Genomic DNA, 15,714 nt, shown 5'->3' on the forward strand with positions numbered 1-15,714 from the left:
GATAAAGAAGGTGTGGTGCATACATACAATGGAATATTACTTAACCATAAAAAATAATGAAATAATGCCATTTGCAACAACTAAGATGGACCTAGAAATCATCGTACTAAATGAGGTAAGCCAAAAGACAAATATCATAATCATATTTCTTATATGTGGAATCTAAAAAAAAATGATACAAACAAACTTATTGACAAAACAGAAATAGACCCACAGATATAGAAAACGAACTTACTATTACCAAAGGAGAAAGAGGGGTAGGGAGAGACAAATCAGGAGTTTAGGATTAACATATAAACACAACTATATACAAAATAGATGACCAACAAGGACCTCCTGTATAGCACAGGGAACTTCACTCAATATCTTAAAATAATCTAAAAAGAGAAAAGAATCTGAAGAGAATATATTATATATATATGAGTCACTTTGCTGTATACCTGAAAGCAACACAATATTGTGAATCAAATATACTTCAATTGTAAAAAATAGTTTTTAAAAAATAGCCTTTGCTGTTTTCTATCACTCTATAGCTCTTATCACAACACATGACCCCCTTGTGTATTGTCTAGCCCCTCCTGACCCTTAAAAGTAGGCACTTTGCATCCTATTCATCATTGAATCACCAGCTTCTGATATAGTAACTAGAACATAGTAAACAGTTGATAAATATTGGAGATGGATGGGTAGATGGACAAATCGGGCATATTTTTGCCACAGATATGAATATCTGCCTTTGCCAAATGACATCAAATTTATAGTGGTAGTAGCTGGCTGAGGAGTAAACCATTTGATGAAATGGATCCCTTGTAAAGATTCTGGAAAATAGTTTCCTGGGTTCACAAGAAGAATCTTAAGAGGAACGAGATAAGCCATTTAGCACATGACTTTCCTAACTCCCCTTGTATAATTTATAATGTGTTTTCTGATTAAGAAATTAATACATATTCACTGAAAAAATTACATAAAAACTCAATGATGAAAGCAAATATGATCAGTCTTCCAGCCCCATAGGGATAGGCACCCTCAGTGTTTTGGAATACTTCCTTCTAGCCTTTTCCCAAATACTTGTCATATATGCCTACAGACACAGATACTATAAACACTGTCAGGATTACATTGATGCAATATTTTATAATCTGCACATTTCACTCCTTAATATATTGTAAGCATTTCTCTGTCTGGTTAAATATATCCATCGTGACTTTTCAAGGTTTCTTAGTATAAACACTTACTTCATTTTGTTATTGTTACTATACCTAAAACTTCAAAGACTACAGTTTTTCATAAATATTACATATTTCTAACTGCTTTCTTAAAATCTTGAAAGTGAAATTGCTGAATTAGAGTATGAAGAATTATAAGGTTATTAGTGTATATTGCAAATGATATTCATAGATAAGGGCATAGTTTTTAGTAGGGTCTGAAGCTCAGTGGTAAAGAACCTGCCTGCCAGTGTAGGAGACATGGGTTTGACCCCTGGGTCGGGAAGATCCCCTGGAGAAGAAAATGGCAACCCACTGCAGCACTCTTGCCTGGGAATCCCATGGACAGTGGAGCTGAAGGACTAGAGTCCGTGGGATTTCAGAGTCGGACACGACAAAGTGAATGAGCACAGGGCGCAGTTGCCCTCAGCCACCTCGTAGAGAGAAGAGCATAGAAGAACTCCAAAGAATAGCTTAGGGACCAAAATAAAGTTGTCGAATTCTGGGGAGCCAGGACCAGCTGACATACACTTGGTGCCCAGCGTCAGCGTGCTAAGATCCAGTCTCCCCTGAGCACCAGCTGCAGCCCCATTTCCGATGAGCCCTAAGCAAGCTTTTCCCTGCTAGTCCAGACAACAACCTCAAGGAGGCCCTTTCTTCCTCTCACTAAATCCAAACTCCTGGTGGCAAATTCACGCTAAACACAGACTGTCCCTGGACATCAGAAAGTCCAACTGCTGTGAAAAAGGCTGGTTCTTGCTTTTCCTCTGGGTAGTCGGTCTTAGTTTTATTTTTTAATGAGGAAATAGGCCTTCATTAAATAATTGGATGCAACCACTCTTGATAAGAAATAAAGAAGGACACTGGGCCACGTTAAGTGCTAAAACATCACACTTCATAAAACAGGAGCTGCTTGTGAAAATGAAGTCCATTTAGAGCAACCGACATGACCACACTTTTTTAAAAATTTGTTTAGAAAAGGTGATTTTTACCCAGAAAGTTGTGGTATTTGTTTTTTAAGTTCAAAAAAAAATTCCTTATATAAGCTTGTAACTCCTAAATCCGAAATCTACAGTCTTGCCTGCGCACCCCCACTTCTTTTGAATAAACATTGTACAATCTGCTGGATTTCTCTACGACTTTTTCTCATACTTGTGAATCTGTTTGGAAAGAAAAGAAAAAGGAGAGGGGAAAAGAGCCTTCTGTTTTTCATAATGTCTAATCTTTTTCCCCATTGGCATTCACCAGATGTTGCTTCGGATCGGAAGATAAATATTAAAATCTAAGCAAGAACAAAGCGGGCTGTTTACTGGGCAGATTTTTCAGATGTTCTCTTGAACACTTGAAAAGACAGGAGACGCTTTGATATGCAGGCTGGCTGGAATCCACAATGGAACAGTCCCTCCAACAACAGCACTGGCCCCAGGGCTATGTCCCCCCAACCTGGAGTTCCTGATGATTCCATCAATCCACTGGCCACGCATTTGTGCGCAAAGTCAGGGAGGGAGGGGACTGAGTTACCTGATGAAGAGGCCTGAGAACGATGGAAGGGTAGACTCTGTCCAATGATCTCGTGCCAAGAGGCATCGGGAACTTTCTTCACAGATGTAGAAGTAAGGCCATGACTCCGGCAGGCTCTCTGTCCCCACAGTGATGGTCAAATCACAGTGTACGTAGCTGCAGCTGGAGGTCTCACAATCCTCCTCCTCAGGCCTCAGGTCACACAGGGAAGCTAAGGACACTGCAGGAAAACAGTCGCCGCTGGTTTAGGTGAGAACCACAGAGAGAACTGAAGGCCTCACGTCGTTTCAACAACCAAGCCCCTGTGCTGTACTTTGACCAATAGGAAAATAAACTTACTCATTAAAAATCAGAAAAACAAACGTCATATATTAACGCATATGTGGAATCTTGAAAAATGATACAGGTGAGCCTATTAGCAGGGCAGGAATAGAGACACAGACGTAGAGAATGGACATAATGGACCTGTGGACATAAGGGTGGGGGAGGGGAGGCTTGAATGGCGAGATTAGGATTGAATATATACACCCACGTGTAAAATAGACAGCTAGTGGGAACCTGTTGTATAACACAGGGAGCTCAGTTCTGCGCTCTGTGATAGATAGATGGGATGGGAAGGAGGGGCAGTGGGACGGAGGTTCAAGAGGGAAGGGATATGCATATACATATAGCTGATTCCCAGGTGGCACTAGCAGTAAAGAACCCACCTGCCAATGCAGGAGACACAAGAGACGCGGGTTTGATCCCTGGGTCAAGAAGATCCCCTGGAGTAGGAAATGGCAACCCACTCCAGCATTCTTGCCTGGAAAATCCCATGGATAGAGGAGCCTGGTGGGCTATGTCCATAGCATTGCAAAAAGTCGGACATGACTGAAGCCTAGTTGATTTATGTTATTATACAGCAGAAACTCACACAACGTTGTAAAGCAACTATGTGCTGTGCTTAGTTGCTCAGTCATGTCTGACTCGTTGCAACCCCATGGACTATAGCCCTCCAGGCTCCTCTATCCATGTGGATTCTCCAGGCAAGAATACTAGAGTGGGTTGCCATGCCCTCCTCCAGGGGATCTTCCCTACCCGAGATTGAACCCAGGTCTCCCACATTGCAGGTGGATTCTTTACCATCTGAGCCACCAGGGAAGCCCATGAATACTGGAGTGGGTAGCCTCTCTCTTCTCCAGGGGGATCTTCCCGACCGGGGAACTGAAGTGGAGTCTCCTGTGTTACAGGCAGATTTTTTACCAGCTGAGCTACCAGAAAAGCCCAAAGCAACTATACCCCCAATAATAAATAACACATGTCCATGTATGAAAAAAAAAACACCAAAATATTGTAATTATCCTCCAATAAAATACATTAAAAAATTTTAAAGTATTAGATATACATAATACATACAGAAGGATATAAATCATGTTTTTGTAAAATATGAATCATCCAAGTAAAAAAAAAAAAACTCATGTGAATGTACCACAGGATCAGCCAACATAAAGTCTAACATCGGCACGATGCTCGCCAATCGACGTGCTCCTGGCCAACCCTACCACTTCCTCCTGTCTCAGAAACAACCACTAGACAGAAGGTGGCTGATTTTTACTTCCTTCTGAACTTTAGAAAGTTATACATGGCATAATACTCTTAGACCTGCTTTCTTCACGCCACATTATGTTTCCAAGATTTAGCCGTATTATCACACATAACTGCTGTTCAGATGTTTTCACTGCTCTCCAACACTGCTTTGTGTGAAAGTACTACAATATATCTGCCTATTCTGTCACCAGTGGGCTTTGGGGAATTTCCCAGCTTTTGCCACTACAAATACGTAATGCACTTTCTCTGGAGGATATGTCTCCTAGAAAATTGTTTGTGCCATTTTACTTTCCTGTCTTTATGGGTTCGCAGTAATCCACATAATTGCCAGCACTTAAGATTATCGGACTTAATTTTGGTCAGTCCAGTAAGTATACAAAAGCAGTTCATTGTGACCTTAATTTGCATTTTCATCATTATTTTTTAGGTTGAACAGCTTTTTGTATATTTAGTAATAACTCCTATTTTCTCTTCTATGAACTTCTCATGTAGGTCACTTGCCCCTTTGTTCTACTGGAATGCTTATCTTTTCCTTATTGATTTGTGCCATTTCATACTCTGAGTACTAATCCTGAAGAAGTTACATGCTTATTAACACCGTCTCCAGGTTTGTGGCTAGACTTCTCATTATCTTTATGGCATCTCTTGATTAACTGAAGTTCTTGATTTTCATATAGAGGGTTCTATTAACATTTCATAAAGAAGAAAAGCAATGATTTGAAGCTCTCTGACCCTGAGACCATTTCTTCCCAGGTCACGAGAGACAATGTAAAAAGCATCACCAAGGCAGACTGGCAATAACCTTCAACAGGAGGATGAACAAGTCTGCCATTTCCTCCTTTCTTTGGAGTAGGAAATGACAACCCATGCCAGTATTCTTGCCTGGAGAACCCTCTGGACAGGGGAGCCTGGCAGGCTAGAGCCCACGGGATTGCAAAGAGTTGGCCACGACAAAGCGACTAAGCATGAACAAGTCTCTACGTGAGATGGTTTGGGAGTACCTCTGCCTGAAAACCTTAATCAAATAGAAAACAAACAAATAAATAAATTTTCTCTAGCCTTCTATCTCAGGAGCTGGCCTGTTCATGCAGGTACAGAACGCGTGTTATCAAGGACTATGAGTGTGAAGCTAAGACACCTGCCCATATCACACGACTGCATGCAGCAAGGGAGGAGCCAAGTACACAAGAGGGTTTGCCGCTACTCATTCACACAAAATAGTTACTATTTTTGCCGGTACATTCTGAAGCACCTGATAGTAGGTTCTGTGACTGTGTTCCCAAAGAACTATAGCAGTTAAAACATCTGGAAAGTAAGACTCTCACATGGACAGAGGAAACACGAGAACTTTCCAGTTAGTAAGCCCTAGGGCAAATAAAAAAAGGCTTAACACCTATAAAATAATGAACTCATTATGGGTGATTAGGTGGATGCAAATTGACAAGGTGGATTATGATAAATGCCCAGCGCTGGGGATCAGAATCCAGGAATTTTACTCAATTTTACCCAAGGTTCTGCCACGAAATAGCTGTGCAACCTTAAACACTTTAAGTTTTTGCACCTCACAGAAAAAAATCAGTTTCCATGAAGAAGTCATGTCGTATAATTCAAGATATAAATTCAGGAAACGAAAAGATCAACTATCTTGCTGATTTTAAACAAATACAGAGTGTTAAACTGACAAGGTGCTATAACAACCTATCATTTGAAAAAGTAAAATTCTTCTTTCATTAGAAGTATAATCTGAGAGAAAAGTAAAGATGCGTGTGTGTGTGCCCAGTCTCTTCAGTCGTGTCCGGCTCTTTGCAACCCTATGGACTGTAACCCGCCAGGCTCCTCTGACCATAAGATCTCCAGTCAAGAATCCTGGAGTGGGTTGCCATGCCTTCTGCCAGGAGATCTTCCCGATCCAGGGATTGAACCCAGGCCTCCTGCCATCTCCTGAATTGTTTACTGCTGAGCCACCAGAGAAGCCCCAGAGTAAAGATGAATGACCCCAAAGCAGCAAAAGGACTTTTTAAAAAGCTTCATCTTTTTAAAAAAAAATTTATTGAAGTATAGTTGATTTACAATACTATTTTAATTTCAAGGATACAGCATAGTGATTCCATATTTCTACAGAGTCTCAGAAGAGAAATGCCAAAATGTTTACTGATACAGCAGTTCCCAAGGTCGTGCATTTCTAACAGACTCACAGGTGCTGCTACTGTTGCTGCTCCAGTAATAATAATTTCTTTCAATAATCCTTCCATAATAATATAATCCTCAATAATAATATCGTTGAGAAGCATTATGTTAGAAGAACTGAAATTATTCAGCTTTCCCAAGGGCTTCCAACTGATTAAGGTGAAAAAAAAGAGTGAGGAGCATTAAGTAAAAGGGCAGATTTCTCTGGAAAGAGTAACTGTGAAACACTTGAGGGGGTTACTGCTGTGAAAGTGCCCACTAAAAAAATCTTTTAAAGTATAACAGATTCTTAACTAACTTGATTCCATACAGTCCTTTCTGAAGGAAGGGGAATTCCTTCCTAGTTTTTAGCAATTTCTGAGATACATCCCTCTGACAATTTGATGTTCATTATAGACCTACTTCTTGGGGGAAAAAATATATAATCATAGTCACAAAATATTTTATTCAATTTCAGAGATTCATAGATAATCCCCAACTTCCATCTTGGATATTAAGTAAGAAACCAATGGAGTAGGATTTCACAAGTTCCTCCCCATCTTTAGACATATTTTAAAAGACTTATTTTTTAATGAAAAAGGAAAAGTCAAATTATCCATTTCTCTGGAATGAATGAGCAGCCCTTGCACAATCAACGAGTGTTTGCTGACACCTAGTGGTAAGAGTAAGAGTCACAGCTTCTCACTCATGTTTTCCTCTTAAAAATCAAGAAATTTTGAAAAGTCTTTTTATAAATTTAACCAAATCTCACTAAATATAATAATTTATTTTATTCTCCTCCTATGAGTTATGAAACTCCCAATAAAACACAACTTCTCTAACCCTGACTTCATGGTTTTTAAGTTCATACTTCTGGTTGTCTTGAAACAATAGCAAGGGGTTCACTGATATAAACAGTGTATGTGTGAAAGCCACACCTTCCCCCCGAGAGGGGGAAAAAAAAACTGTGGCAGCATTTCTTAAATATTAGGACCTAGAAATGGTTGTTTCCCCGGTGACTCAGAGGGTAAAGAATGCTCCAGCAATGTAGGAGATCCAGGTTTGATCCCTGGTTCGGGAAGATCCCCTGGAGAAGGGAGTGGCTATCCACTCCAGTATTCTTGTCTGGTGAATCCCACAGACAGAGGAGACTAGCAGGCTACAGCCCATGGGGTCGCAATGAGTGAAACACGTCTGAGCAACATCTTATGTTTCCACCATTTCCCAATTCCCTTATTCATTCTTTCATCAAACATGGATTTTGTACATCCCCTAAGCCAGGAAAGTTCTATGCATAGGAGTGAGAGCAGAGAAACAGATATATTAACTTAAATTTTCTACCATATCCTAAATTTCCTATTGCAGAATCTTAAGTAGAATAATACTCTCTTCTATAATGTTCTGCTTATACACATGATAATAAGACCCTCAGATTCTGGTATTTTAAACAAGGGTTGTTTCTCCTCCCCCAACTTTGCCCCCTCCTCTCCTTCCTCCATCTGGTCTAAGACGACCCAATGTAAACTGCCATCACAATAGTATTATACATCATGGAATTTTTGTCCAAGCTCAGATGAAGTGATGCTTTTATCATTGTAAGTCTTTTTACCCACAGTCAAGTTGCTAACACATAAATCTGAATATAACTTAAAGCATTACACAGAAAATATGAGGGCAAATGGTTTTTAAGTGCACAGGTACAAGATGTATGACAATGCAAACAAGATAATCACGTGGTTTAGGGGTTTAGCTGACCCTCTAGTGATTAATGGCAATTTCATCCCTGAAACATTCTTTTTCTGAAGCTCAGTGGGTAGTTAGTATGTGTTGTGAGCTTCATGGGAAAATCAAGCCTTGCACTTTGCATTCTAACCCCCCCCCCCACCCCACAAAGACATAGCTTCCCATGCCATATTTTACATGATGACTACACAGCTTAACAGAGAAGGCGATGGCACCCCACTCCAGTACTCTTGCCTAGAAAATGCCATGGACAGAGGAGCCTGGTAGGCTGCAGTCCATGGGGTCTCGAAGAGTCAGACATGACTGAGTGACTTCACTTTCACTTTTCACTTTCATGCATTGGAGAAGGCAATGGCAACCCACTCCAGTGTTCCTGCCTGGAGAATCCCAGGGACGGGGGAGCCTGGTGGGCTGCCGTTTTTGGGGTCACACAGAGTCGGATACGACTGAAGTGACTTAGCAGCAGCAGCAGCAGCACAGCTTAAAGGGCTTCCCAGGTGGTTCATGGGTAAAGAATCTGCCTGCCAATGCAGGAAATGCAGGTTCAGTCCGTGGGACAGGAAGATCACCGGAAGAAGGAAACAGCAGCCCATCCTAGTATTCTTTCCTGGAATATCCCACAGACAGAGGAGCCTGGCAGGCTACAGTCCATAGGGTCGCAAGGAATTGGACATGACTTAGCGGCTAAACAGCAACAAACTACAACAAAGCTTAAAGCAATGAGAGATTGTGGTTATTTTACTGAGTTACGGCTCAGATAATCACCTGGACTTTACAGAATAAAAGGATAATGTCAACATTGACCCTTTTGCCTATAATAAGATTCAGGACCTGAGCACACTAATGTGCAAGACATTTCCAGCCGGAGGATGTAATCCCTTCCCTAGTACTTCCAGTAGGCACACATTTCCAGCAGCCCCACCTCAGGAGACCAAGAGACTATTTTCTCCATGATGCTATGCCGCCATTGAAACTATATTCACAACTCAAAATCACTTTCTCCATCATCACAGAACTGTTGTCAAAAACGCGTGATAAATTTTTTGCTGTTATTAATACAACAAAAAAAGCTATTATGAGTCATCTTAATAGGTGGTCCTCAGAGCTACCACTTTACATGGGGATCAGAGAAAACTTTTTCCATAGGAACAAACAGAAAAATTGAGTCAATAGAGTGTGAATTACCAAAATAATGGAGTTAACCAAAGTATGCTAATTTTACACCTACTCTTTATAAAACAAATCTGGTGTTTTTACTGACCATCGAGGGGCAGAACCAAGCAGCTGAAGGCAGACACCGTCGCATTAGCCAAGACTTGGCAGGGAGCACCACACACGGCAGCTGAGATGTTCCCGGGAGAAAATCCTGCTCCGAACACATGCACGAGCCTCCCGCCTAGGCGGCCTTTAAAGACAAAATGAGGAGTTTACTATCACAGCGGCAAATCTTTTTTTTTTTTCGTCAAATTTCAAGCCCATGCTTTCTTGCTGCCCACCCTTCTTTCCATGCCCACCAGAGTCCACACAATAGGCCTGAGATCCCCGATTTTCTGTTTCCTCTCACTAAGCTCTGAGCTCTGAATCCCGTTCTGTCAAACCCTGCTGCTAAAGTCGCGTCAGTCGTGTTCGACTCTGTGCGACCCCACAGATGGCAGCCCACCAGGCTCCCCTGTCCCTGGGATTCTCCAGGCAAGAACACTGGAGTGGGTTGCCATTGCCTTCTCCAATGCATAAAAGTGAAAAGTGAAAGTGAAGTCACTCAGTCGTGTCTGACTCTTATCGACCCCATGGACTGTAGCCTACCAGGCTCCTCCATCCATGTGATTTTCCAGGCAAGAGAACTGGAGTGGGGTGCCATTGCCTTCTCCGGTCAAACCCTAGTCATACTCAACAACTTATGAAAAGTGTCATGATTCTTACATATGAAAATAATGCTTGTTTATAGTTTATAAACTTTTATACAGGAGAGTACAAAATGAAAGTAAAACTTCCCTTAGCTACTTATCTCACTCCCCAGAAAAAGACATGTCTAGTTTCTTGTGAAGCCTTTAGGATGTTCTAAAGCATGTAGACTATTTCACTACACACTGATCACTCTATACATAGCATTTTACGACTTGTTTTTTAAATTAGAAATGCAGCATAAACATCTTTCCAAGTCTATATACACACACACACACACACACACACACACACATATATATATATATATATAGAGAGAGAGAGAGAGAGAGAGAGCCAGCTCTTCATTTTAATAGACACTTAGAATTCCATTATATGACTATGCCCTAATTTACTGAGCAATTTTCCTGTTGATTGCTGAAAGTAAAAGCGAAAGTCACTTAGTCGTGTCCGACTCTTTGCAACCCGATGGACTATACTGCCCATGGAATTCTCCAGTCCAGAATACTGGCGTGGGTAGCCTTTCCCTTCTCCAGGGGATCTCTCCAACCCAGAGACTGAACCCAGGTCTCCCACATTGCAGGAGGATTCTATACCAGCTGAGCCACCAGGGAAGCCCAAGAATACTGAAGTGGGTGGCCTATCCCTTCTCCAGGGGATCTTCGCAACCCAGGAATCGAACCTGGGTCTCCTGCATTGCAGGCGGATTCTTTACCAACTGAGCTATCAGGAATAGTTCCATAAGTTCTCCCCTTTGGCTGCAATTAAAAATGCTGCAATGAACTATACACTTATATGAATAAAAATGATGCAAACTCTTAGACATGAAATTACTAGGTCAACGAAAAGTAAATTTTTAGTTTGGGAGGATATGGCCATATTTCTCTCCAGAATAATGTTGCCCTGGTTAACACTCCTACCTGCTGTGTAGGAAGTATGCCTACCCAATGCGTAAAGTCAAGACAATATGTTTTGCGTATGAGAACCAATAAAGGAAAATGCCAGTTGAAATCTCTAGACCATGCTGAGATTCCAGCTTCTCCCACCTTCATGTCAAGTCTAGGTGGTACTTACATAGCCACCTGACCAAGTTTTTGCCAGGGTACATTCTTACACCTGCTCTCTTGCCTAAAAGTCATGGATTCTTAAAGAGTTGAAAGGGGAACTAGGGAGGAAAAACCAGCCCCAACCTTTTATCAAATAAGAATGCTGAGGCTTAAAAAAGTTACCCAGCTAAGACAGTAACAGACTTAGAAACAAGTCCCAATCCCTATAGTATCTCACCCAGCTGAGGTCGGACACATTTGTTCCAAAAAATGGATTGGTACTCCCTCAGTCTAAGACCCTGCTCCATGACTTCTAAACTTTATGCATCACAATCACGTTTGAACTATCTTAAGTGTGTTTATGTGCTAAGTCACTTCAGTTGTGTCTGATTCTTTACAACCCCATGGACTGACCAGGCTCCTCCGTCCATGGCGTTCTCCAGGCAAAAATACTGGAGTGGGTTGCCATGCCTCTTCCAGGGGCTCTTCCCCACCCAGGGATGGAACCCACATCTCTTATGTTTCCTGCACTGGCAGGTGGGTTCTTTACCACTAGTGCCACCTGGGAAGCCCCATCTTAAGTGTAAGAAGACATTAAGGGAAGAGAAACCCAAACCTTCACTGTAAGAAAAGGCAAAGCACACTGCAGTCTATCTAAAAGGAGAGAAAGTTCAACCAATGCTGTTGTACTGCACAATTGGCCTGTTATTGATGGAGTATGAATTCATCTGTGAAATAGTACAAAATGATAAAAATTAATCATATTTAATACGTTTAAAACAATTCAAATTGGCAAATAGGTCTAAAAATAGATGAAGGCATTTATGCTCTACTTAAATGATCAAATTATGAGCTCTTACAAATGGTATTATTTAATTTAAAACACAAATTAAAGTGGGTTAATGCATCAAATTAAAAGACAATCAAACACTTAGGGAATACACACAATCTCTTCAACAAAAAAAAAAGCCTCAGAACTGGAGCATGACAAAGTTTTAGGAGGAAGCTGGGACTGTAAGAGGCCAACTGGCTTCTCTCTTCTTCTGTTGTTCAAACTGACGCTGATTTCCTACCTTGTAGAGCGCTGAGAGGAGCTGTTAATTCACTTACATAAAGAAAGCTCTCTGCCTCATCTGTCTGACTTACCAAAATTCTCAGTCACTGCTGTAATGGTCACTCTGGAAGTGAACACCAGGACGGACGAGGCCCACCCTCTCATGCGGTCGTAACCTCTGACTTGGTACTCCCCGGTCGGAAGAGACGGGACCACACAGTGGAGAAGGGTATGGTTGCCAGAGACACCCACACAAGGGGACATCCCAATAAAAATGTCTACATTTGCAGCTCCTGAGATCCGGGCTACCGAAAAGGTTAAAACATCATCAGTCTGAGAAACAGAGAGCAATTCAGGAGTGAAGGCGCTGCTGTAACCGATGACACCCATCTGATAGGAAGCTCCATCTACCTCTATCCCCAGAGCAGCAGAGCCATTCCCTGCAGGAAGAGCACATTGGATGAGCTCAGAGCCAAGGCTCACGGTCAGGCAGGCCTGCTGGCCAATGTAGACTAACGTGGAGTTCAGTCCCTTCAGGGCTGTGCCCTCCAAGGTCAAGAGGCTTCCACCATGGAGGCTGACATTCTTGGGGAAATAATGAAACACTTGAGGCCAAACATGGAAGTGTCTGGAAAAGTTACTAGAACAGGCATACCCATATCTTGCATGTAAAACAGATAGGTAGTGAGGTCCAGGGGACAAGTCACTTATCCAGCATGCCACGTGGCTTGCATTATGGAAAGTCACAGTGCAAGCAAGACGATCATCCACAAACACCACTGGCTCATCAGCCGTGATACCTAACCTCTGACCCCTAACCAGCACTGTCGTCAGAGACCCACTGACGTTTGTGGTCCAATCATCCATGATAGGAGTTGTCTCTTCACACAAGAAAAGAGTACAATTCCCCTGACATGTGCTGGGAAGTCCATTCACCAGGACAGTGACATTCAGGGTGAAGGAAGCACCAGGCAAGGGATCACCCACGGGGGTAATCCGGCAGAGGACTGTCTGGTCCCCAAAACTCAAAATCACACAGGTAAAGGGACCCGAGAGGTCAACCTCCACTGACCCCCTGCTGGAGCGGAGAGCCAAGCCCCGCACTGTGAGAACAGTCCCTCCGCAAGTGGACCCGCGTGTTGGGAAAACGGCGGTTATCTGAGGCATCACCACCCACTGCCGGGGCACCGCAGACATGTCAGCAAACCCCATCTGCCTCTGGTGGACTTGGAGAGGATACAGGCCGGCCTCCAAAGTGTCAAGAGGAAAAGCACACCCAGCCAGGCTCAAGTTGCTCCCGGGAGACGGGGTCTGGAGATCACAGCTCAAGTTACCCAGAAGGACCACTGAGTTGGAGACATTTCGTCCCTCCACGTAGAGTCTCAGGCTGTGATTCGCGACTTCTCCTCGCATGGCGGTGACCACTGGTGTTGCTGCCACTTCATACATGAAGGTGAAGCCCTTCCCCACCAGGCGAGGCGAAGGTCGGTGGGGGAAGGGCTTGCTGCCAGCCCAGACCTCCACAGGGACTGGGGCGCTCAGCGGCAGGGTGGCTGGCGGCCGGGTCTCACACCAGACGCTGGTCTCTGTTGAGTTCACAATGTCACAGGACCGACTGCCCACGAGCACCCAAAGCAAAGCTCGGTCCCTGCTGAACCCTCTTCCTGAGATGCTGAGGATGGTTCCACCTGAAGCACAAATATTGAGAAAAAAACTGAGAAGCAGGTATTTCAGAACTAGGAACTCACAGCAGCTGTGTGAGCCCCAGCACAACTAAGTGACAGGTGGGGTAAGTGTTAGTGAAATTCTTTCGCCTCACCCCACCAGTGTTAAATGTATGACCATTTTGGCAGGAGTCAGATGGGCTGAAATTCACATGGCAGTAAAACAACACAAATTATTCTATAAGAAGAATGTTTACAAAATTTAAGACAAAATATATTTTCAAGTATATTTATAGATCCTAGACAACTTCGACACTAATGAAAAATCAAATTTCTTGATGTGCTCTCATCATCTGCTGTATTGTCATACATGCTATTCTACATTATTCTATATATTACCATGTAGAAAGAGTATATGTATAATTCGTATATACATGTATACAACATATACATTAATAAAAAATCAAAAATCTAGTCTTCTTATCATCTGTTGTATTAACTGCCCTATTATTCCCTATTATTCTCTGTATTATTATGCAGAGTATATGTATATTGTTCTATATATGGCCAAACTGACACCATATTAAAAAGCAGAGACATTACTTTGCCAACAAAGTTCCGTCTAGTCAAAGCTATGGTTTTGTCAGTAGTCATGTATGCATGTGAGAATTGGACCAAAAAGAAAGCTGAGCACCAGTTCAAATTGATGGATTTCAACTGTGGTGTTAGAGAAGATTCTTGAGAGTCTCTTGGGCTGCAAGGAGATCAAACCACTCAATCCTAAAGGAAATCAGTCCTGAATATTCATTGGAAGGACTAATGCTGAAGCTGAAACCCCAATACTTTGGCCCCCTGATGCAAAAAACTGACTCACTGGAAAAGACCCTGATGCTGAGAAAGATTGAAGGCAGGAGGAGAAGGGGATGACAGAGGATGAGATGGTTGGATGGCATCACCGACTCGATGGACGTGAGTTTGAGCAAGCTCTGGGAGTTGGTGATGGACAGGGAAGCCTGGCGTGCTGAAGTTCATGGGGTCGCAGAGTTGGACACAGCTGAGCAACTGAACTGATATTCAACTAACACACTGATGAAAAATTAAATTTGTTGAATTCTTCTACTTATCTTCTATATTAGTCTATATAATGTTTCAGTAATCCGTATATTGTATAGTCATATGTGTATTTGTATGTCACATATCAAGAGCCACTGAAGCATGCTTGTGATTTTGCTGCTCTAGTCATATTGTCTCACTTTCTAGTTGAGGGTCAATCAGACTCTCGCCACAGAACAGGGATGCGAGCCATGTACCCCTTATCATCACCAAATCAGCGGTAAAGTAACGCAGCTTTTAAAAGGATTATACTATGTTCAAAAAGGATAATGTACCTACTATAGAATGCAGGGAACACTTTGAGACTCTGCAACGGCCTACATGGAAAAAGAATCTAAAAAAGAATGGATATATGTATATATATTCACTTTACTGTATACCTGAAACTAATGCAACATTGTAAATCAACTACACTTTAATAAGAAAATTCTAATGAACAATGTGCTATTTCATACGCCATCACAATGATTATCACGTGCAAATACATAGCTTTCTTTTTTTTTTTCTGAAGTGAATAGTTTACTATATTTCTCCGTTTGTCCAGTCCTGACATCTCCCATATTGGCATTTGTGTTTTTTTTTTTTAAATTAGTGAGGTATAGTTGCTTTACACTGTTGTGTTAGTTTCTGCTGAACAACAAAGTCAATCAGATATTCATATAAATACATCCCCTCTCTCTTGGAGCTCCCTTCCACCCACTCCTTCCCATCCA

The 15,714-nt window shown here is 42.1% G+C and overlaps 1 protein-coding gene across 1 annotated transcript in view; it reads right to left on the reverse strand.

Moving 5' to 3' along the window:
• Positions 1-15,714, reverse strand: part of PKHD1 (PKHD1 ciliary IPT domain containing fibrocystin/polyductin) — a 445,700-nt gene that overhangs the window by 370,902 nt on the left and 59,084 nt on the right. Inside the window, exons 31-33 of the mRNA XM_068960604.1 lie at positions 12,317-13,912; positions 9,484-9,627; positions 2,727-2,946 (exon numbers count right to left, since the gene is read on the reverse strand). Of these exons, the coding sequence (XP_068816705.1) occupies positions 2,727-2,946; positions 9,484-9,627; positions 12,317-13,912 (1,960 nt within the window). The remainder of the gene's footprint in view (positions 1-2,726; positions 2,947-9,483; positions 9,628-12,316; positions 13,913-15,714) is intronic.

The sequence above is a fragment of the Capricornis sumatraensis genome, chromosome 22 (assembly GCF_032405125.1).
Source record: "Capricornis sumatraensis isolate serow.1 chromosome 22, serow.2, whole genome shotgun sequence".
In the NCBI taxonomy this organism is placed as follows: Eukaryota; Metazoa; Chordata; class Mammalia; order Artiodactyla; family Bovidae; genus Capricornis; species Capricornis sumatraensis.